This window comes from Camelus dromedarius, chromosome 6 (assembly GCF_036321535.1).
Source record: "Camelus dromedarius isolate mCamDro1 chromosome 6, mCamDro1.pat, whole genome shotgun sequence".
Classification (NCBI taxonomy): Eukaryota; Metazoa; Chordata; class Mammalia; order Artiodactyla; family Camelidae; genus Camelus; species Camelus dromedarius.
The window spans coordinates 54,210,764-54,235,775 of record NC_087441.1 but is presented as its reverse complement, the minus strand read 5'-3'; the positions used below and the strand labels follow the sequence as shown (position 1 = coordinate 54,235,775).

The 25,012-nt window shown below is 37.3% G+C and overlaps 1 protein-coding gene and 1 non-coding gene across 2 annotated transcripts in view; both read left to right on the top strand.

Moving 5' to 3' along the window:
* The window catches only part of FHL5 (four and a half LIM domains 5), a 36,943-nt gene extending 21,614 nt beyond the window's left edge, over positions 1-15,329 (top strand). The window contains exons 2-6 of the mRNA XM_010983920.3: positions 1,959-2,129; positions 3,213-3,387; positions 5,183-5,352; positions 8,800-8,986; positions 13,039-15,329. Of these exons, the coding sequence (XP_010982222.2) occupies positions 1,971-2,129; positions 3,213-3,387; positions 5,183-5,352; positions 8,800-8,986; positions 13,039-13,202 (855 nt within the window). The 5' untranslated portion in view covers positions 1,959-1,970 and the 3' untranslated portion in view covers positions 13,203-15,329. The remainder of the gene's footprint in view (positions 1-1,958; positions 2,130-3,212; positions 3,388-5,182; positions 5,353-8,799; positions 8,987-13,038) is intronic.
* On the top strand, positions 5,905-5,978 carry TRNAT-AGU (transfer RNA threonine (anticodon AGU)). Its single transcript has one exon. It is a non-coding gene; the product is annotated as a tRNA-Thr (tRNA).
* Positions 15,330-25,012: the final 9,683 nt, after the last annotated feature.

The following is a 25,012-nucleotide window of genomic DNA, read 5'->3' as shown; positions in this document are numbered from 1 at the left end:
ATTGACATTTAGACGAGTATATATATTCATTGATCTATATTTTGATATCAGTATATATTTATAAAATAAATATTTAAATATTTAGATATTTAGACTTCTAACTTGATCACCAAATGAGGTACAGATATTGTAATACTGCATTTAAAGTGTTGTTTAAAATAAACACTTGAAATTCTACCAATTTTGTGAGCTCTTTGGCTATTTCTTCATTTTGTAATATACTAGAAGCCTCACAAAATGGAAGTAGTCTAAGAGTTCCTAAGTCCTGGGAGGTTGTTTCATGGTGCTATTTTATACATCTAAAACTAAGTAAATGTTAATAATGAAAATGGCATTTTCCATATTAAGTGATGAAAGTTAAATTACATACCCTATTTCACTCTTAAGAGATAAACAATCACCGTAAATATGAATAAAACTTGCATTTTAAAATCTTGCAAGGGAATCAGATCTATTTTCCTCCTGTTTCCAAGCCCTCAATAATACTTTTCATGTGTTTGTATTCACTAAAAAAGGGACATTTCTGTGGAATTAATCAAATAGGGAATTCAGTATTCCTGGCAAATAATTTTGGCATGTTCCATTGGGAACTTTCTAGTTGAATTTTCATCTTTCCTGGGAAAAGATGCACATGTTCCAAACCCTCAGTCTTTTCTCTGTTAGTGAAGATCTACTAAAACAGAATTAATAACAATGTATATTCATCAAGACACTCAGCTGGAAACTTCATGTTTAAAATAAAAGAAGGCAAAATGCATAGAAATACAATTTGAACGTAGTAAATGAAAACTAGCATTAAAAATGCTATAAAAAGCATTACAATAATTGATTTTCTGATTTTGGTAAAATTAAAAAAAAAACAAATTTCTGAGATGGACAATTGGAAAATATTCATAGCTCCTAATATATTTATTTTCCAAGAAAATCTGATTTGGTGACCATGAAAACTCATGTTCAATGCCTAAGTAAACCTTTTTGAAATCCACGTGTCCCTTAATGGTTTTTCTAAATTTATAAAATAACTAGAATTCTTATATGGGCTTTGGCTTTATGTCTCATATCAGTTGTTCATCCTGTAAGACGCTGCTGCTGTTATTCCTTATGTGTACACATTAGTTTACCCCTAAAGCCTGAAGAAGCCTGTCCCTCTTTCCTACCATTGATGATTCTAACTGCAAGTCTACAGCTGGATAATTGCTCAACAGCAGTCTCAAAGACCGAGCACTTTGACTGAATCCTCCCTGCTGCATTTTATTTAACCAGGTAGGTGTAGGGCATTTAAATAGAGATGCCCAGGAGGCAAATGATGAACAGGCTAAAGCTGGAGATTTTGGAGTCAACAGGACATTTGGGGAGATGGAAAACACAGGTAACCAGGAGGATGACCCAAGGGAGAGTCTTTGGTACAGGAAGACCTTAGGACTAATGTGCAGAACCCTCATCAGGTACCCAATAAAAACTTGGGAAATAGAAGAATGGCGTAGAAAATGACAATGTTCTTACTCATTTCTATTTTAGTTAGAGTAAAACAAAGACTGTTATTTCCATAGAAATCCAACCTTCAGAGCTCTTCAACAAGATAGTAAGTGATGACAGTGAAAACTCTGTCAATAGTTCATATTTACGTCGTTGGGGTGAAACAATCCTATGACAACACGTCACATTCTTAGTGAATCCCACATTAGTGAATGATGAATACAACATGTTTTTCACAGTCTGACTGCGGGCTTGATGCATTCTGTTAGCAAAATGCACAGAATTGCCAAGATGAGAGAGTAGCCTTTCCTAAATCGCTCCAAGTATCACCATGACTACAACCTATTTCGCAAATCGGTGGATTTTCACATAAGAAACTAAGTCCATTCAGGGGCTTGACTCCTATTGTATTGAGACTTTATAATTTTTCTTATCAAAAAATTTTTGCCTTTATATGCATGAAATCATTTTTTTACCCACAGGATTAAACCAAAATGACAACTGCTCAATTTGATTGTCAATACTGCACAGCATCACTTCTTGGGAAGAAGTATGTACTAAAGGATGACAATCCATACTGTGTTTCATGTTATGACCGTGTATTTTCTAACTATTGTGAGGAGTGCAAAGAACCAATTGAATCAGATTCCAAGGTAGGTGTTACCTCAATTCACAGAATTATTGCACACGAATAGCAGACAAATGCTTTGGAATGCTTTTTCTTTAGTGTTGACTGTTAATACTCTATTGCTCTGCTATTGGACTTAAGAATTTTCAAAGCCACCATCAATCAAGTTCCAGGCAGTATGCTTAGGTACAGTGAAATATAAGATATACTTTAACCCTCACAATGATTTTAGGAGATAATTTAGGGTGCTAAAGATTAAAGAGTTTAAGTCTTTTTGCCCAAAGTTACACAGTTAAAATGTTGAGTGATTTCTCATTACTATATATAAAATAGATAAACAACAAGGACCTACTGTATAGCCCAGGGAACTATATTCAATTTCTTGTAATGAGCCACGATGGAAAAGAAACTGAAAAAAAAAAATACGTATGTATGTATACGTATAATTGAATCACTTTGCTGTACACCTGAAGCTAACATTGTGAACTGACTACATTCAATAAAAAAAAAAAGAATTAAAAAAATGTTGAATGATTTCTGGAATGACAAGAACACAAATGAATAAATACAATTAAATAATTGGAGATATAAAGATTCAAAAATCTCTATTTTCTGACTTCAAATCAGCCTCGTCTCCACTAAACACAGTGCGCCCTGATCCCTCCCGCACATACAGCCTGTTCCTCCCACAGTGTACATTATTGTATCTTTCTCCTTCCTCTTCTTTTTGCCTTTGCTTTAGTTAAGTAGTGTTGAGATTTTGTTTAGTTAAATTTCAAACAGTAATAGGATATTACAACCTAAAAATAAAAATCATTCCATAATCTCTCATAATTTATAAAAGGAAAGTAGAGGAAATTTGAAGAAATAGGGGAGGGTCCACTTATTTTCCATCTGTCTTTGGTGATCAACCAGAGAAGCCCCAGGCTCTAGCTCTTAATTGCCCCAGCGTCTTCTCTCTCTGGGCAAGAATATCAATAACAACATTCCCTCGAGCTACCAACACAAACTACCGGCACCAGAGTCCCAGGAGTGTTGAGTTTTGTCTTATAAAATGGACTGTTTGGTTGCAAATACTTTTAATTAACTTTTATTTACTGTCTCGAAGGATCTTTGTTACAAAGGCCGTCACTGGCATGAAGGATGCTTCAACTGTGCCAAATGCAATCACTCTTTGGTAGAAAAGCCTTTTGTTGCCAAGGATGAGCGCCTGCTGTGCTCGGAGTGCTATTCTAACGAGTGCTCCTCCAAGTGCTTCCACTGCAAGAAGACCATCATGCCTGGTAAGGTCACAGGGAGTTCTGATCTAGAGCTGAAGCTGCAGTACTTTGAATTAAACCCAAGCACATGAAGAGCGTAGTGCAATAGTCCGCCTTACCCGTGGTTTCACTTTCCACAGTTGCAGTTACCCAAGGTCAACCTCAGTCCGAAAATATTACATGGAAAATTCCAGAAATAAACATTTCATAAGTTTTAACTTGTGCACTGTTCTGAGCAGTGTGATGAAATCTCAAACCATCCCACTCTGTCCCACCCGGGACGTGAATCATCCCTTTGTCCAGAGTATCCTGCCTGGCAGACCCTTAGGAGCGCTCTCAGATAGCAGATCAGACTGTTGCGCTGTCACAGTGCCTGTGCTCTAGAAAGCTGTATTTAACTTAATAATGGCCCCAAAGAGGAAGAGTGGTCATGCTGGCAGTTCAGATATGCCAAAGAAAAGCCGTAAAGTGCTTCTTTTAAATGAAGAAGTGAAAATTCTCGACTTAATAATGAAAGAAAAGAAATTGTATGCTGAAGTTGCTAAGATCTAACGGAAGAATGAATTTTCCATCCATGAAATTGTGAAGAAGGAAAAAGAAGTTCCTGCCAGTTTTGCTGTCACACCTCACACTGCAAAAGTTACGGCCACGGAGCAGGATAAGTGCTTAGTTAACATGGAAAAGAAGGCATTAAATTTGTAGAGTAAGATATTTTGAGATAGAGAGACCACATTCACACAACTTTATTACAGTACTTTGTTGCAGTTGTTCTATTTTATTATTACTATTGTTAATCTCTTATGATGCCTAATTTATAAATTAACCTTTATCATAGGTCTGTATGTATAAGAAAAAACAGTGTATACAGAGTTTGGTATTATCTGCGATTTCACGCATCCACTGGGGGTCTTCGAAAGTACCCCCCTCCACAGATAAAGGAGGACTAGGGTACAAATCCCTGCTTCTGAGAAAGGCATCATTCTTGCTATCTCTTTATCTCATTTGGGATACTTCAGAAATAAATAGATTATTCTTTATGTCTTCAACGAGTAAATTACTGGGTTCTGTGTATTTTTATAAATCTAGTTCATAGAAACATTTAAAACCAGAATCTGAGCCATGGAATAAAGATACGATCTATACCAACAACGCTAGCCCTGCATTAAACACCCTGTCCGAGGCATAACCAATGGCATCAGAAAGCATAATCCATCATAGGAGAACGGGGCCAACCATCATCCTGTAGCTTGACCCAAACTGGTCTGAGAGTTAGTCATCTTTATTTTCTCTTAGTGAAGACAAGAATCCATGTAAATTTCTACACTTTTCGGTGAGTACTAATTCTCTGTTTTGATCTTTTTCTCAGTGTCTAAGGACAGCAGTCTAAGAACACAATTCTTTCTCATTTTCTTATTAGAGACACAAAGATTTTCTGGGAGACCGTAACTGCACAACATCAGTCTCCAGAGTTTGTGTCCTGGGATTTCCTAATGTCCCTGTAATGGCTGGCAAGGCCCAATTTACCTAAATCACGTGCAGCATTATTGCATTTTCACATCTCAAAACAGTAGCTTACACAGCACAAAAGTTTTCGGTGAAAGAATGATTCACCATCATCATGGCTGAACTCTAATTACCTCTTTTTTTTTTTTTTCCAGATAAATGTTTTGGAAACAAAACACTTTTTCTGTAAGAATAATTAGTCAATCGCCTTAACTTTAATATGTATTTTAAGTGCTCTGACTTGATGCATTTTTGCTTAAGAGAAAACATAACTATGTTTGATTTTGACTAACAGGTTCTTACTTTTGGGGTACAGGTTCCCGCAAAATGGAATTTAAGGGGAACTACTGGCATGAAACCTGCTTTTTGTGTGAGCACTGCCGACAGCCGATAGGAACAAAACCTTTGATTTCCAAAGAGAGTGGCAACTATTGTGTGCCTTGTTTTGAGAGGAAGTTTGCTCACTACTGCAGCTTTTGTAAGAAGGTAATTATCTAAAGAGGATAAAACTTGTAGAACCTTCCAGACCATTGCATTTTAGCTGCACTAGGTATTTGGAATGAACTGATACTATTGTGCTATACCTGTCTTTACACATTCATGTCAGTTTTGAATTCCATCATGCTCAAAAGCCCTGCCTGTCGAAGTGAGGATAGCCATCTATTTTATCAACACAAAATTCCACTCAGAACATGAACTTAATATTCCAAAATCAAGTGATTTGATATTTCAGTTCCATTCACTGCTGTTAACGAAAGATTTCATGTATTCTGGGAAAGGGCACACGTCTCTCTTTGAATACAGAATATTTCTTAGAAAATAATTTTTGATCTGTTTAATTTCAGGGAAATACGGATTTGTCTCAGAATGACTAAGGGAACCAATTTTAAAAGGATATTTACCTCTCACATTATGTCCCAGCAACACAAATGTGTTTTTGGCCTGAAGCTTTTATATTTCTAAAGTCTAGAAGACAGGTAGGCCCAAGAGAGTGAAAAGATCATTAAGAAACTTCATTAGAACGACAGAAAGTAGGGGGGAGGGTATAGCTCAAATGGTAGAGTGCATGCTTAGTATGCATGAGGTCCTGGGTTCAATCCCCAGTACCTCCTCTAAAAATAAATAAATAAACCTAATTACCCTCACCCCCAAAAAAACTTAAAAAAAAAAAAAACAGAACTTAAAAAAAAGGAAAAATATTAAAAAAAAAAAAAAAAAAAAAGATGGAAAGTAGAGCTGCAAGTGGTCTCCTTCACTTCCAGGTCCAGAGTGCCATGAGGGCCTTTAATGTGATACCCATTCAAAACTTATTTTCCAAAAGGAAAAAAGTCCTTTTTTTCAAGTAAACTTTGTCCGAGTCTTTTTATCCTCTAAGCTTTTATGTGAAAAAGTCACTCATCTCTATCACCTTGATAAAACCTGCCTACAGTCCATAAAATAGATACTGATATTCTCAAAAAAATCCTTGACCTGTGAGGCATCATAAGTTTAAATAACCCTATAAATTGTGATGAAAAAGCTGAATCATGGAAACCTATTGGATTAGGATAATGGTTTCTAAACATTTTTGATCTATGGGCTACTTTCTACTTAAGGTGATTTGTATACTTGCATCTGGACAGGTGGAAGACTCACTACCACTTTCTACAAAGGCGTCTACAAACACACATGCACACGTGCATACACATGCCCATGCACAGTAATTTTCTACATATATTTAAAATACTAGTGTTGCATTTGAGGCGACATCAATAAACTCCTAAGTTGGGATTATGAAATTACACTCTAATGGCCGCTGAAAATTACAATTGATAGTAACATGACAGAAAATCATCTTGTACACAGAGACTTCCATTACTCTGTCACAAACACTGACTCAGAAAAAGACTTTACAAGAAACAGTCAAAGCCTATGACCCTGGGACAGATGAACCTCTGAAAAATCATCAGTCACTGACACGTGTTTAGAAACAGAGGCTGGAAATAAAATGGAAAGATTTAGCTCAGAGTTTTGAGGGCCAACTAAGTTGGCCATTTTTAGGCTGTGTTTCCTAAGGACTTACGTTAAAATATTAATGAGACTTGTGGAAATTATCTTAAAATCATTTGGTGGGCATATAATATAAAGTTTTTTCCAGTGCTGTAAAGATTCAAGGAAACTTCTCTAGTACATCAGCGTGGAGCTCTGTCTGGGGCAAAGCACTGGGCATTTCCCAGGTTACAGGAGCCTACCCTATATTTAGGACATGATTTGAAGTCACCAAAAAATTTACAAAATGTTTATATTGGGTAGAAGATAGATCACCACATGCCAGATTATTTTCTATTTAATTTTTTAAAACCACAAGTCCTTTAAGGAAAGCTGGATATAAATATTTTTGATTAAGATGATCCAACTGAAGAAAAACAATTTGTTTCAACCCAAGCCAAAGACCAAATATAAAACAAAAGAAAATAAGCAAAACTGCTTGACAACCAGGCCCACAGAATTTTTTTCAGAGGTTTTATGTTTCCCATTTACTTATTTAGAACAGTAAACTTTTTCTCCTTTACAAAAAAAAAAAAAACACTTCTATCAAATACCTTTAATTTTTAAGATAGTCACAGTAATATTTTAAAATATTTTTAGAATAATCTTTTCAAAAGCTTACAGCTTAGACAAATATTTTTTAATTTGCCAACAATAAGGTGGTTTAGAATAGATTCTACATTTTCTATAGCTAATTATGTTGAATACAAAGATGACAGGAACCATCTCAGACATCACATTGCTTCAGTCATTCTAAGATGTTTCCAGGAACACATCCCAGGTTCCGCAGCCCCTCCAGGAGCTCAATAGCCATGGATTTGAAAGACACTATGACTTAACAATTGCTACACAAAAAGATCTGTCTAATATTTTTCCATCTGATTATTAATGAAGATATCTCAGCTTTTTAAAAATTAGAAATCATAGATTAAACTGGTTTAGGAAAAAAAAAAATCTTATGAAAGAGTAATGAGCATCTCTGCAGAACCCTAGCACGTCACGCATTAAGGTTCAACGTACAACCAACACTCATGACTTCCTGCCCTAATGCTGACAACTCATGCAGTTTCCTACAGCAGCCCCATCGTTGCTGGATACAAGATTGGAATTGCTTTCTGAAGATTTTTCTCCCTTGATGTTTGTTCATTCATTCAGCAAAGACTTGTCAACTACTTATGAGTGCAAAGCAGTCTTGCCTCAGTACTGTGTTCATGATTAAGTGCACGGGATGTGGATCAGACTGTGCAGATTTAGATGCTAGCTCAGTATGACCCTAGCAAGTGACTTCACTGTAACTAACCCTCACTAGTTGCCGATTTCTAAAGTGTGTAAGAGTCCCTACTGTGTCAGGATGTTGACAATGTTAAGAAAAGGTTACACACAGGACTGAAGACTGGGGAAAAAAAAAAAACACTTAAGAAATGTCAGCCATTATTAGCAGGTGATGGTTTTTATCAATTTCTTTCAGGGTTGCTGCTGCTAGAATAAAGCATTTGGAAAATTATTTTTTTTTAAAGGATCCTTAAGAGTTAGATGTGGAAGTAAGAACATAACATAGAAAATATCTTAGTTCTAATGGCAGATCTTTGAAGACCAACAAGAAACTTAGAGAAAGACAAGCAAAGGAATCAAGGCCTATTTCTTCTTCATCCTCCTGAGTTCATTCTGGCCCTGCTTCTTTTCTGTTCCATTGTAGGAGAAAAATGAGGCTATTTCTCACCAGTTCTGTTTAATACCTATAACCTTTTGTTTCTCAGATTAATTTTTTTTTAATCACAGGGAAAAGACATCCTGACACAATGTAATAGGGTGGCCTGCAGTACCACCCTTGGACACAGAAGAGAATCACAAGAAGTCTGAACTGAGTTTCCATGGTCATGGCCTTGTTTTGTGATCCTTTGCCAGGTGATCACTTCAGGTGGGATAACGTTTCGTGACCAGCCGTGGCATAAAGAGTGTTTTCTGTGTAGCGGCTGTCGGAAGGAGCTCTGTGAAGAAGAGTTTATGTCCAAAGATGACTATCCATTCTGCCTGGACTGCTACAACCATCTTTATGCCAAAAAGTGTGCCGCCTGCACCAGACCCATTACTGGTGAGTTCCTCGGGGTCACACAGGCCTCCCATGAGACAAGTCTCACTATGTAAACACTACAGAGTTAATTTAGGAAATGCAAGTTTTAAAAGGCTGATCTTTCTCTTACGAAATAAACATGGGTACCCATATATAAATAGAAGTATGACACAGAACCCTCAAGGCAGGTAGAGAGTATAATTAAGTTAGCTTTGCTCTACAGAGGGTAATTCATACTAAACCTAATGGTACTGACTCCAGGTAAAGTAGTAATTTGGGGAAGAGGGAGCTGAGTGGTTAGAGACCTTCCTCAAAAGAAGGCCTGATCTGAGGCAGAACTTTGAGTTGAGTGGGGGGAAGGGATACTTATAAATCAAAGTCCTGCTGAATTCCAAACAAGGGTGAAGGGACCTTAACATAGAAAAAGTTTTAATTAAATACAAGTATTGTACAAAAACCTGAAGCTGTAATAATTAGGATAGCACAGGTCAGGAATTAATTAAACCTCAATTTAAGATGCTTCTAACAATGTATTATTCTCTTTTCCTTCTGTTCACTTACAACAAGTTTCAATTATGGATAGATGAAATAAAACAAGATAGTATTCTATTGAAGAAACAAAACATACGTAACATGGTTTGAAAATGACACAAATGATAAACTGATTGGTGTTAGATGGATTTTCAAGGTAAAAAAAAATTATATTTTCCTCAGAGATACTTCTAAAACATTAAGCCCACAGGGTATAAAAGAACTGAAGCCCACATCACACCTGAGAAACCCAACAGCTATCCTTTTAGGCAATGTATGGTCACTGGGTGACCTGGCAGAACTGTACCCCTAGCCTTTAGTCCCAGTGCTGTTTATGTGAAGTAGAATGAAAGATTATTGTATCCCTTTCTTCCTCCTTAATCTCCAAATCTATCACAAAGTAAAAGCTAAATCTTTACTCATCTCCAAATAAAGAAAAGAATTTTGCTGTAAACCCAGCTTGATAGGTTTTACTTGCAAGGGAGAGAGAGAGTTTCCTGGAGAAACAGAGCACGGTCCTCTTTGTCTGCACAAGGCACCATGTGTTTCAGAATCACACAATGGTCCGTGGGCTACATCTGACCGGTTTGCATGTTTGGTTTGGCCTGCCCATGTTTGGAAACAACAAATGTACAATCCATCTTTGCAGCCAAGAGTAAAAAAAAAAAAGAGCCTTCCCCGGGGTGAGTAGACTGCCCTCATGTTCCTGGCTAGGTCGATGTCATTTGGAGCCGAGCGGCTGGCCCATTGTGTAGGGCATGCCCTCTTTGTTCCTCCCACCTTGTCTCCATCACTCGGCTATGTCACCTTCCCAGCCTTTCCAGGGAGTTATGTTGGCAATCCCAGAGTTGCTCTCCAAACTTGCACTCTTAACCGCCCTGCTCTTCTGCTTCTACACTTCTGGTGTAGTTATTGCTGCGTTGCTGGGAGTCCCATCTCTAACTAAAACTAGTGGAGATGGTGGCTTGTTCTCTTGGCTGCAGGAGGCCTTGCAAAACCTTGCAGCTCATTTTAATATGTTTTGATCTGACTCTTAAATACATACGTAGGCCCTGAAGTAGCGCTTCTTTAAGACTGAGCCACTTGAACTAACGTAGCATAGGGAACTACACTGCCATATACCTGTCTTCTGAAAGTTGTACATTCATGCAAACAGTGTTATCCTAAGAGACTACATTACGATGTTTTAAACACACTACTTTAAATTAAATCTATAAGTCACCAGGTGTAATTTTTTAAAATTCCATCACAATGAATTTGATTCATTTGGGCAAACTTAAGGTATAACTACAATTATTTTTCTCCTTCTCTAAGATAGGATTTACCTTTCAATCTTTCTGGGGTAAATGAAGCAGTGTGCTCTAGTGGGAAGAGCTCTGGTCTAGGGAGTAAAAGCCCTTGGTCTCACCTCCGACCCTGACTACCGTGTGACCACGGGGACTCAAGTCACCTCCGAGATCCTCATTCACATTATTTGCAAAATGAACAAGATCACGTATTAGCTTTCTTCCCTTTCTGCTTACTATTTGTAAAAGGAGTTTCAAATGCTGATTTCTTCAGAAAGGGATGCTTAAGGTTGCTGGTTATGTTCCTTACAAAAGGAAATTCAGACTTAATTTGGTGAAGTTAGGAGCATAGGCTCTGAAGCCAGATGGCCTCAAATTGCATCCCAGATCTGCCATTTACCAGCTGGGTGATTTGGCCAAGTGCTTGAACCTCTCTAGTCATCAATTTTTGTCAGCAAATTCGGGTTGATGGTAATGTCTACCCCGTGAGGGGAGAGTTATATGAAGTAAAGGGCTTAGAATAGTGACTGGATCATCATCAAGTGCTCCCCAAATGCTAGCTCTTGTTCTATTAAATTTTCAGGATAAATGAAGCCAGATAAAACAGGTGCCAGAGACCTGCTTCCTGGATGACTTTCTTACTGCAAATGACCCTCCTGATCTGAGGGAGTAAATATATCCAAAATCAAAACAATTTACAGTCATCTCACATGTTGAGTCAGGCCTTTCTTATCATTCCTGCTACCACATGCTTCTTTTTTTCTTCTTCTTTGTAAATTTCTAGAAGAATTAGTTGTATATTTGCCACCTGTACAAGGCTTAACAAACAAACAAAAAAAAAAAACAAGACAATCTCATGCATATCAAAATGCTAGATGCATAATGATTAGTATTATGAACAGAGATGATTTATGTATATATAGAACATTATTCTTGCGGCTTATTCATGTTTTGAATAACATCAAGGGAATTAGTTGGTATATTATTGATTTACTCTTATTAAAAAGTAGTGATAATAGCATCATAAAAAAGCAAGCTATAAATTTAATCAAGGAAAGCACAAGAATTTGATGTAAATTTACCCCTGAACTAGTAAATTGTATGTGAAGACATCAAAAAAAAAAGTTTCAAGGATGGAAACAAACATTCATTATAATATTTAAGGAGGATGTGTCTGAAATAGAAGACTTACCCTTTTTGCTTCAACATCCCAAATGGAATATTTGGAAATTACACACGCATCAGCGCATGATCTATTTTAGCCTTACTCTCTGGGTGATAAGCAAGTCATAGAAAGTTCACAGCATGAGGATCACCTGGAGGAAACTTGGCAAATAAATGAAGACTCAAGCCTAGGGCATCCCAAATCCTTAGACCTTGTCTCCTTTTCTATCAGTTCCTCAAAAGCAGTTCCTTGAACTGTGCCATGGATTTGTATCAGGGATATACACTCTCACTGAAGACTCAAATTCTACTACCTTTCTTAGAAACCCTACGGCTCAAGTGAGGCTCAGGTTGAAGTGGCGGAGGCTGACAGCGCCTCCTAGAAACTAACCAGTGGGTACGTGGCCTCAGCGGCCAGAGGGATCAGATTCACAGATCTTTGTTGCAAGCCTAAGCTGAAGTCGTCTCTGGGCGAGGTCATAGGCCATCACATAAGGTTAGCTACAGGAGAGTTTGGATGAAATTCTCTCTTTGGGACTTTTGGAAATTGTGTCCCAGGCCATAACATGAGGATGGGACTTTATCCTAAATAAAATTAAACATGGAAAAAGAAGGAAGAGAAGAGAACCAAAAGTCATTAAAACATCAGACACCAGGCTAGGAAGTAGACATTGACTTTATCCTAAGTTTGCTTCTTAAGTAAACCAGATCACAAAAAGAGGGGAAAAAAATTGTACTTCAATTTGTCTGACTTCAAAACATACACCCTCTTTCCACTGCACTACCCTGTACTTTCTATGTCCTAGGTAATCCTTAAGTGTCTCCAAAAATATTGTGTTTTGTATAACCAGATTCTACCTACTTCTGTAGATTATGGAAAAACGGGAATCTGGCTGGCTCTCACAGGAAGACCTTGCCCATGGTGACATTACCAAATGCCCCCACTGGGGGCAGCATTCTTTTTAGGTTACTTGCCTCTACATGGTCTTGCTCACTGCTGTATCTGCAGTTCCCAGAAGAGCCCCTGATAGAATGATCCATCTATTTGTTGAAAGAATAGATTATCCTTTTTTTTTTCCAATTCCTTTACAGGTCTCAGAGGTGCCAAGTTTATCTGCTTTCAAGACCGCCAGTGGCACAGCGAATGCTTTAACTGTGGCAAGTGCTCAGTCTCTTTGGTGGGGGAAGGCTTCCTGACCCAGAACAAGGAAATCTTCTGCCGCAAATGTGGCTCTGGGGTAGACACTGACATCTAGAAGGAGACAGTCCTTCCCCAACTGAAATCCACCTTGCTTTTGTTCTCACTAAATCCAGGACTTGATTGGCGTTGTCTTTCTGACTTAATTTTTAGAAAAAAATTAATGTAGAGTTTATAGTGAGAGAGTTTTTGCACACATTCTGATTGAACTATAAGAGTTCAAAAAAAGCACAGCCTAACAGAAATATGAATATATACTAAATCACATAGGCACCTTTCCTTGCAATATACTGCACTCTGCTGTTAGAAATTTAGGAAAATATTTTTTATTGTAATCGAGTGTATGACCTATACCTAGGAGTCAGGGATGTTAATACTGAAGACTGATGTTTCTCAAAACTGCAGAGTAAAAAGGAAATGAAGAGATCAAATTGAAAGTCATACGTGAGATTAATATTTGCATTCCTAACTAGCTAATTGTAGCTATTTGCTATGAATTGTAGAAGAACAAAACTAATCAGGGGAACTGATTCGTAATCATCACATTTAAGTACTCTGTCATTTTATCATTCTTTTATTGTTCACACACACTGACTTTGGAGTTGCAAAACAAAGCTGCCATTTGCCCTCATCCACCCGGCTTCCACAGCTGGTTGGTTACCATATTTAATCAATGGAATCTGAGAATTCTGGACACTATGACTCTCATTCTCTGCATAGATATAAAAGAGTCCTTTTTACCTAGGGATGGTCAAAGCATAGGTTTCAACACATTTTAATATTAAATGCATCTTCAAAGCCCACAATGCTTTTTTTTTTCATAAATACTTACAGATTCTGTGAAAGAAAAGTCTATTCTTTCAAAGGAGCTAACCAGGGTAATCATTGTCCCCAAAGGCAAACCTTTAAAGTAAATAGATCATTAAATCATCACTTGTGGAAATGAGTTTTAGGGAAGGGACTGAGTGTTGGAACATGACTTTCATCCAGATAACTAAAGGCATAACAGAATGCATAATTAGCTCTGAGCCTCATGCATTCTGCCTTCCAAAATTACAAAGATGATTAATGGGAAGACATAAAAGTGGGCTTTAAAGAAATCTGGTAATAATAAGAACTGAAAAAGAATAATTAATTGCTGATAATTCAAGACCCGCAAAGCAGCACAATACAGCAATAAAGTCTGTAGATGAGCCCCTGCCAATGTTCCTCCACAACCGTGCCGCCTGCCACACCCGTGCCAGCCACCATGCCCGCGACAACCCTGTCCCAGAGCTTCAGTCCTTGCATGACTGTGAGGGGTACACTCAGCCCTCAGTTGCCAGCTTACAAACAAGTCACAACAAGTGTTTATTGGTCACAGCCTTAATGAAAAGCCCGTCACCATGTGTTTATACCAGACATCTATTGATGATGACCCTACCTGGCTGCCCCTGGACAATATTTTCCACATTATGTGGAATAAATGGAAAGCAAGCTCTGTTCTCCACACTCAGTTATCACCTTCGGTTAGAGTGTCACTTGGATGGAGTAGAGAGAGGTCAGGAGAAGAAACTCACATTGACCTAACATTTTTATAAGTGTTTACTTTCAGATTACTGCATAGCTTTAAAGGTTCTGATTGAAATCTAATTATATGCTGTGGCTGATTACAAGGATTAAAATAGTATCACAGGAAATTCAATTTAAATGGTTATGGAAGCACAAGTTTTGAAACAGTTTAAAATGCAAGGACATTTCGAGATGCTAGCAATTTAGAGATACTAATTAAAGGTCAGGATGTACGTAGGCTATTTGAAAAATATAATTGTCTTTTTTGCCAAGATATTTCCTCATATTCACATTATTAAATGTAGGCAAAAGTATCGATATTTTTCCTGCATTGTTTGAAATTGCACGTGTGGAACTGAATATGCCAATTGTTCTATGATCCAGAAAATAACCATGTATTATATACACAGAAAACCAAGCCATTCTGAATCTGGATAGATATACCACATGTAATACTGTCTCAGTTAATCAATTATAAACAAACATACAAAATGTAATGGTTTTTCTTAGTTAAACAATTGGTAACGTTTAGGCATTTTGCTGTGGGAGGTTGCGGGGGTTGGTGTAAGTATGCACGTGATCAGGCTTGTGTTCAATCTTTCCAATTAAAATTCACAGAACCATTTGCAAGACAGAGATTTTGTGATCTTTTGATAAGTAAAGTTACGTATATATACTTTCACATATAAATAATTCCACAGTTAGAAGGTAGCTTAGTCATCAAATTTATATTAAACATGTGCTGTGCACACTAGAGCTCGAGCTGCTGTAGTTCTGGGGTGGTGGGAGGGTAGATCAGGCTATGGAAGTCTGGGAGATGCAGAGAGCCTCCCCTACAGCTTACACAAAGTGCCACTGTCAAGGTAACACACAAACACACAACAACTGAGAAAGGAGACACCATCAGACGGACACACACAAAGATGAAAGTAAAGATCATACACTGTATACTATGGTTGATTTAGGTCAGTAAAGAGAAAAGCTAACTGACCTACCCAGAGATGGAACAGGCTGCCTTAGGAAGCTGTGGGCTCCCAGTGATTCAGGGCATAACATCTGCACAGGCAGGGAAGTGGTTAGAAGCAAATCCTGTGAGCTAGTAACAGCCCAGATGGCTTGGAAATAGAGAAACTCTGCCAAAGAGCAAGAAGAAATGAGACTGCTAGAGAAGAAAGGGTCAGATGAAGGGGGAATGTGAAGTCTTAAAATAAAAGTTTTATAGTTAATAGAACAGCCAACAGAAAGTCACTGACTGTTCTTAAATAGAGGAGAAAAACATTACAACAGTGTTTAAGGAACAGGGTGCTAAGGATTCTGTGTGGCCTAGAGCTGAAGAGGGCGAGGTTCCAAAGGTTAGGCCTCCAACCACAGTGAGACTTTGGTTAGTGGCTACGGGAGTGAAGAAAGAGACGCAGTAGGTCACACAGGCCAAGAGCTGTATCTGTCCATACAGATGAGCAAACAATCGCTGAGTCAAATATTTTACCTTGTCATGTTGGGGTTAGAGATGAAAAAGAGAAACACAGAAGAGAATTTCTGCTTCCGTGATAACAGGTAGGGTGCTCAAGGGTTCAGTTTTCACTTAACAAAATCATAAACATGTCATATTGGGATGATCTGGGCCCAGTGGTTAAGTGAAGTGTCATAGCGCTACAATCACGGGTTCAGAACCTACATGGTCACTATAACTTTAACAAAAGAAACATTAAGGTGTATGTACGCTGGAGTGAAAGGTTGGCCAACCTTTGTGAAAATGCCTAACCCTGGCACAAATGGCCTTGGTTAAATGTCACTGCAAAACTTAGCACTACAAATGAAAAGTCAGCCTAAAAACAGGTCTGATGTTAGTTACACCATTTTTGAATTTAAGGAAAAAAGTACTTTTTAATCTGCTTGGTGGATTGGTAATAACTCATATTTTAAATAAGAAAATGATTGTTATAGTATGCTTTAGATATATTCACTTGAGCACATAAATTATTCTCAAATATGTTTATTACGATGATAATACAGTTTTTACTTGTTTGACAAATTCTGGTTTTCAGAAGTTTCTTATGCTGAATAAATTTACATAGTACGCATTTCTCAAGTTGTTTTTAGAGATTCATTTTTTTTACATTAATTGTGCAGTAAGCAAAATAGATATGGAATAACTTAGTAGTAATTCTACTTCTATTACAAAAGGGGACATAATGACATTTATCTTCCTGACTTTTACATCATTTTTACAACACCTAAGTTAACTGTATGTTCAAACATCATTTCAGGGTATTAATACAAATATAGCATAATTCAATTCTGTCTGACCCAAACAGTAATGCCACCACATCGATGCTCTTTTTCAAGAGTGATAAAATTTTTAAATATTCGAAGCGAAGAAGAATTATTTTAATTATTATTTCTGTGATTCTAAAAATATTCCATCAGAAATATCCCACTTCAGTTGGATTTTCCTGTTCTGACTGAGGTAGCCTTCTGCTAGTTTCTTGTTATTTGTATATCAGAGAAATTGTTAAAACCCTCAGTGGTTTCAATCTCTTATTTATCTAAAGCAAACTCTGGGTCTGTAATGCAGGCTTCATGAAACTTTCGCTAATCCACACTATAAGCATCAGTTAAGTTCTCTCCAGAGTTAACATTAGATTATTTATTCATTTACTGTCAGAATGCATTCCACCAAGAAAGATTCAGAAGAACATTTCTCACCAAACACTTCTAGGTCATTTTTTAAAGACCACATGGCTCTGAAATATGAAATTCTTATGGTACTCAAAAGATTAACTGTTGCCTTAGAATGGTGTTTCTTCAATGAAACAGTCAGCACATCACTAGAAGTTATACTTGCTAGGATATTACTTTCATCCTGAACCTCTTACCCCATAAGCATAAGACCTTCTTTAGCTTTTCATTATTCTACTAGAACCACTCCCAAGAGTCAGCTGGGATAAATGTAAAGAAATGTTTGGGGAACTCTGAGGCCCTCTTTCCAGTGAGAGGTAAAGGAGACCTAGTAAGAGTTGGGGACAATGTCCTAAGATAGATTTGACCTTACAACTTTTCAGAAGTTAGTGTATCTGGATTTTGTTATGCCAACACTTAACAAAAGGACACCAAGGAACAAAGATACCAAGGGTCATCAAACTCAAGAGAAATTAGAAGTGAGTCCATCCACTCAGTCATCCATGTGGCTTCCTAGATAGTCCTAAAAATGCATCATCCAGAGAGAATTAGAGAAGTTCTGGTTCAAAATTTTGAACATTCTGAATTTTCCCTGATGACCAGCTTTAGGACCAGATACCCTGCTGAATATGGGGTTGGAGGAGGCATTTCTCAAATTGAAAATCAAAAAGGAGGGGAAAGAAACAGAAGAGATCATGCTCAAGTGTGAGTCTATAAAAGAACCGAGTTCCTGTGTATTTGGAATGACTGGATTGTATATCTTTGTGGTTGAGAAAGCGAACAGCTCACTGTGATAGAATCATGATCCATGTCACTGAGAGGCAAAGAGTATTTGGGTCAAATATTTTCCCACGAATGGTAATAAACTTATGGAGTAGATGTCCATAAAGGGTTCTCTAAAGGGGGAGCATTAATGAGCTCAACAGACATCCACTCAGTGACTCAAACAGTGACATTCAATGCTATTCCCACCACACGCAAAAACAAAAATTAAGTTTGACATTTATAGAAATCCACACACTGAACCTCAAAGCTTATTCTTTCTTCTTACAAATGATAGCCTATCCTTGATTTTTCTCTGTAGCATCATTTACGAAGCTATTTATCTGAGATCTCAAACCCAAGTTTTAAACAGGAAATGAATGAGTGTGGGTAAAGAAGAAATGAAGAAAAAAAGTGGTGATTAAAAAAAAAAAAAAAAAACTTCCTAAAAATATATATAATTAAATTGAAGTTTTAAAGCTTTTTTCCCATAAAACTTTTTCAAAACCACAAGGCATTTGAAGAAAGCAAAATAAATAAAAGGAACAGAAAAATTTTGATAAAATTTTTGACTTTGAGAACTACAATTTGGTATCTGTCTCTCCCTTTCAAGGAAAAATTACTCTCTCAGATGCCACCAACAGGCACACAGTCACCAACATCAATAATCTTCACCTTCCTATGTTGTTGTGAGGTATTTGCTATTGTTGGCCTTTCTTTGTTCTTTCAAAATCTGACTGTAGTCATCATTTCACTGTGTACACATATATCAAATTATCATGTTGTACACCTTAAATGAAATAACTTTAAAAAATTATAAAATTCTCCAGGCAGTTCCCATCAACAGGTGCTCAAAGCGATCTTGGAAACAGATCTTCTAAAATAATAGTGACATTAAATAATTTCCTTACGTTTGTGAGATATGTTTTTCATGTCCAATACATTTGGCCAATTATTTCCATACACTGCTGGGGAAAGAAAAGTATTTTTGGAAGGAAATTTAGCAATGTATAACAAAAGGACCTTAAGCATTTTTTTTTCATATGCTTTGACCGAGAAATCCAGATTTCTAAGAACTTATACTGAGAGAGCCCCACAGATTTATTGTACTGGAATGTTTGTTGCAGTGTTCCTTAAAAAGCCCCCAGCAAGAAACCAACTTAAAGGTCCAAAATAAGAGAATAAATTAATTATGGTACAACAAAATACTTAAAAAGCAGCCATAATTTGAAGATTCAGTGACATGAAGAAAGTGTTCACGACCTAAGGTTGAGTGGAAATAAAATGTTATAAAACAACATGCATGCTATGTTCCAATGTTACTAAATTTATTAATTTTTGGGTGAAAAAAACACTGCAAAGAAGTACAATAAAATATCAACATTAGCAAAATTAAAAATTTTTCTTCCACGCTACCTGTCTCTCATGGCTCCTAAAGTTGTGTCTCCCCTGCTAGTACACCATCCTTTATCTATTTCTTTAAAACAGATGTTCCTAAATATTCTCAAATTTCTTGCTCTACATTTTCTCTGTAAATGAACTCATCCAGTTTCTAATTTCAAGTGCCTTTTCTATGTAGCTGAGCCCAAATCTTTGTGTCCTGCCTTAAATTTTCTTCTGAGTTCCAGATCCAAGTTTCTCTCTGACTTGTGGACATCTGCAACTCAATATTATGCAGACAGCTCACAACTTTATTATCCTTCCTGCAATTTCCACTGATTTTCTTATGTTCTGCATCTTAGTTAAGTGCATTATCCAAATAGCCTTTAGATTTTATGTCTTGGGCACATGAAAAGATGCTCAACACCATTAGTCATTAGGAAAATGCAAATTGAAACCGTAAGATACCATTTCACACAGACTGGAATGGCTGTGATTTATAAGTCAGACAATAACAAGTGCTGTTAAGATGCAGAGAAACAGGAACCCTCATACATTGCTGGCAGGAATGTAAAATGATACAGCCACTTTGGCAAATAGTTTGGCAGTTTCTCAAAATGTTAATTATAAAACTACCAGACAACCCAGCAATTCTACTTCTTGGTATCTACCGGAGAGAAATGAAAACCTATGTCCACATAAATGTTCATAGCAGTGTTATTCCTAATAGCCAAAAAGTGGAACAACCCAAGTTTTCAATTGATGAATGGATAAACAAACATAGTACACAATGGAATATTAGTCAATCATAGAAAAGAATGAAGTACTGAAACATGCCACAACATGGGTGAACTTTGAAAACATTGTGCTAAGTGAAAGAAGTCAGACAAAAGAAGGTCACATATTGTATGATTCCATTTATATGAAATGTCCAAACATGCAAATTTATAGAGACAAAAAGTAGATTGGTGGTTTCCTAGGGCGGGAGAGGGAATGGGGATTTATTGTAAATGGATGTGAGGGCCCTTTATTGAGGGGAATGAAAGTATTCTAAAACTGGTTTATGGTGATGGTGGCACCACTTGGTAAAACAACTAAAAATCACTGGATTGTACTTGAAATGAGTAAACTGTATGATAAAGTACATCTCAATAAAGCTATTTTTTTAAAAATCTATCTTAGATCTTCCCTCTCTCCAATGTCTTACATCTAATTCCTGTAAGAAAAGCTACTAGTTAAATATTTTCCTTTGCAAGCCTTTCCCTGTTTCCCCAACATTTCATCCCTTTATACTTTGTGTGCCTAGGATTCTCCTCCTCTTACCTGCCTGTCCAAATGTTAATCAACCTCTGAAGCCCAGGTCAAAGTTACCTCCTATGTGAAATCTTTACTAATATGCCTTAGAAAAAATTAATCATTTGCCTCAACATCTTTTACAATTCCGTGATTTATAGTACAGTTAGAAATGGGAGAAAATCGAATTAAAAGTTGATGGTCTCTGGAGCCAGATAAACTAGCTTCAGACCTTGCCACTTCCTTGCTGTGTGACGTTTAGTAGTTACTGAACTCTCTGAGCCTCGGTTTTCCCATCTTTAATTGGGGATATTAATTATAAACTTCAAAAAGCTGCTCCGAACATTAAATGAAATAAATGCAAACTGTTTCACATCTACCAACATATTTAACTTATTAATGTTATTAAACATCAGTTATCTTCACCTTCCTTTCCACCCTCACTCCACCCCTAGATCATGCTTTTATCCATCTTTTACAAACCCAGTGCTTAGCAGGATGTCTGGCACTTGGTAGACAATCGATAAATACTTACTGAATTAAATTTTAGTTGTGAAACTGTTATTATTGTTATAATAATACTCTTTCTATGTTCTTAGTAACCATGATAAATATGTAAATCCTTTGTGCTACTCATCTTGATCATGATATATAAAGTTGTCCGTGTGAGATGTAGCTAGATTGCAAATCAACACCTGCAACTTCAAGCATCGGCTTTGAATTTTCAAATTTGATAGCGCCGTTGCCTCTGTCCAGAGACTACTGATCTGTAGAGTGGGCTTCTTTCAACCAGCATTCACATGGGTGTCTTGAGACACTTAGTTTTCAGGTGCTCTGGAGAATAACTGCCTACATTTGAAGTTTCCTCTTGGGCCCTCAACATAGATTTTGCACGCAGAGTTGCTTTTATGTTAAGCCGGACCATCCCAAATATGCCTGCCAAATTGGAGTCAATTGGTCCAAAAAGATTTGTATCATGTTCTTACAGACAGTTAGAAATGTAATTGTGTTTACTATGTTTAAAATGCAAAGTGAATTCTCTGTGTCTCTCAAAAGTGCAGACAATTTTACTTTAACCTATTGCTGAGCATGTGTAGCTCTGGGCATCCTAAATTCCCTTATCATACCAGACAGAACAGCATTAATGGGCTGCCTCAGCCCTCCCAGGGGACAGCATTTTTCTTGTTCCTCCTTAGTAAGTTTCCCCTTGTCTTGACAACTTCACCTCTCCTATTTCAGCGTTCTCTTTCTCTTAACGTGCATGAAGTCCCCCTGGACATAGACTCAGACTATTCACATAATTACTTTGGAAGGAATGCCAGAAAATAGACATCTAGGCACACTTCTTGATCCACATTGCCTGGTCCTTAACGACCACCCCCAATTCTACTGCAGGATATTAAACTCTCTATGTAGCTTCTAAAGATGGGAGTAATCAAAGGCTACAGCTGGCCAATGTTCAGAGACCGGTCCTGAGATTGGGGGTATTGAAACTTTAGTCCAGTTCTCACTCTTGAGGTTTTTTCATGAACTCTGACCCTCATAAGAGGTATGTTTCTAGCTGCTGAAATGAAGCCTATGCCAGTTTATGAGAAAAACAGTACCAAAACTCACAACTATTTTGATACCCAAATGCAAAATAAGGTCCTTTAATTTGTGGTTCATTTTCTAATGTGGAACAATTGTTGGGGGGAAAAATTCTTGACTAATTCGCCTCTTTGTGAACAACTGTCAACCTTACGGAGAGAGCACCATCCCCTATAAACACATCTGATGCCAAGTACAGGCAGGGGTAGGTGACTCTGCTTAGCCTCCTTCACTCCCCTGACAACAGCCTCCGGGGCCGAGTACTCACCTCGTCTACAGTAATGTAGGAAGTACTTGTCTTTACTTTCCACAACAATCTAATAAGGTGGTAGCCTTAATTATTCCCATTGTGCTAAAGAGGAAACAGGTTTAAAGAGAGAAAATAATCGGCTTGAGTCATTCCGATACAGGTGGGTGTGACTCCCATTTGCGATGCCAGTGATGCTGACGATACACTGGACGGCTCCGCCTCCTCTTCCCTGCAGTGAGCCGCCTGGCATCACCTTGCCTCGTTCCTCACATGCCCTCGTCCTGCTGGCCCAAGTCCCGCTCCACCTGTTGGGGGTCTCTGAAGTCTGTTTTCTCCTTTTCACTTCTGTGGTTCAAGCTTCATTACCTCTTACCTGGACTCTTTACATTGTATCCTACTGAAATATGTTTCTGTGACTCTGTGGCCTCATCCTTTCATCTGTCACACACACTTCCTCCACCAGATAAATCCTTCTTGGGTAACACCTGATCATGGCTCCATCTTGCTCAGCAGCCTTTGCTGGCTCTTCACTAGGTCCCCTCCAAAATCTAGCCCCACCTCTCTTTCCAGACTTCTCTCTCAGTAGTCCTTCCTCATTGGAATTCTGTCCTTGAGGACAGAATCTTTGTCTCTTCCATTAAACCATCATACATGTACCTCAAACAGAGCCTGTCACAGAGGAGATGCTCAAATAAGTGTTGGGTGAAAGAATGAAGAAATCTTATGTTTTAGCCAGATCTTATTATTCACTGCATCCAAAATAAGTAAATCCTAGATTTCCCCCAACTTGATTCCTTTGCTTAGAATATATACCTCTGGAGTCCTCCCTACAGTCTCCACTTAAGCAATTTAATTTCAATTAAAATTTATCCATTATTTAAGTTACAGCTCATAAGTCAACTTCTCCAGCTAGAAACACCCTCCCTCACCTCTGCACTTTATGATAACTCCAGTCTCACACTCAACGTATTTGCTTTGAATTATAGTTAATTCTCCCCCATTGATTTACAAGAACATTGACTCAAAAACAGGGCAGTGTCTTATTCAGCTTTGTATTCCCTGTAATGTTGAGTGTAAAATAAGCCTAAATAAATGCTTGTTAATTTTTCGAATTGAATTGGATCTCATTACAATCCACTTCAGAACTTCTTCCCCAAAAATAAAAAAAATTAAAAAAAAGAACTTCTTCCCCATAATCAGTAAGTACTGACACACATGGAAATAACAACAGTAAAAATAATAATGAACTTGAACACTAAGGACTTTGTGTGGATTTCATCTTTTCAGCAGCCCTGGGAGGCAGGTACTTTCCTTATCACAAGGGGAAACTGAGGCACAAGGAGGTGATATTCTCCAAGTTCCCACAGTTAGTACAAGGGAGAGCCTGAGTTTTAAACTAGGAGGTTTGGGTTTCAAGTTCATGCTCTTAAGCTTGGACACTACTGCCCCCAACACTGGAAAAGAGAAATTTTTTTTAAAGTAAAGTAATGTGTTTATTATTCTGGATGTTACTTTGTCATTGAACTTTTATCAAGTCTTATTTATATTTTGGTGGATAGATAATTGCCTGAGTCGCAGAATAGTTATTTGCCTGCCAGTGGTAGTTTGATTGTTATTTTAAGTGTACGAATCCTATACACGTTTTGTTAGGTTTATACCTGAGAATTTCAGTTACTTTGGAGATTTTGTAAATGGTATTTTTTAAAACTTTGATTCTCCCTTGTACATTACTTGTTTGTAAGAATACAGTTGATTTTTGTGTGTTGACCCTGTATCTGTAACTTTGCTAAACCCACTTAATGGTCCCAAGACTATTTTTATAGATTCCTTGAGAGTTTTTCTGTAGACAACATTTTAACTTCTTCCAGTAGGGATAAATTTTTTAAAGAGCCAAATATAAACACATTTATCTATCTCACAGGCCTAGAAGTATGCAAACTTTTAGGAATTGAGCATATTTGGATTCATATTTTGTGTGTCCACAATTTTTTGTTAGTAACATTAAGAGAAGTGATGGCACATAATGAATTTTTTTACATTGAAAAAGTAAGTCAATAAATCAATAAAAATACAAGACTATATTTCAGACAGCTTGTGGAAAACTATTTGTCTTACTAACACAAAAACATTTCTGTCCAGTAGCAGGACACTTAGAAGTCATAGCTTTGTGATAATGTTGATTTTTTAAAAAATAACAAATAAAGACATGGTTTATTTTTTGAATTATCCACTAGGTGGCAGAATATTGTTACTGTCAGAAGCAACATTACTGGATTAGCCCAGACTCTTGGCTAAACTTCAGATTTATGCAAACTGCTTTCACCTCTACCCTTAGCAATGCTGATCTTTTCACGCATGGCATTTTA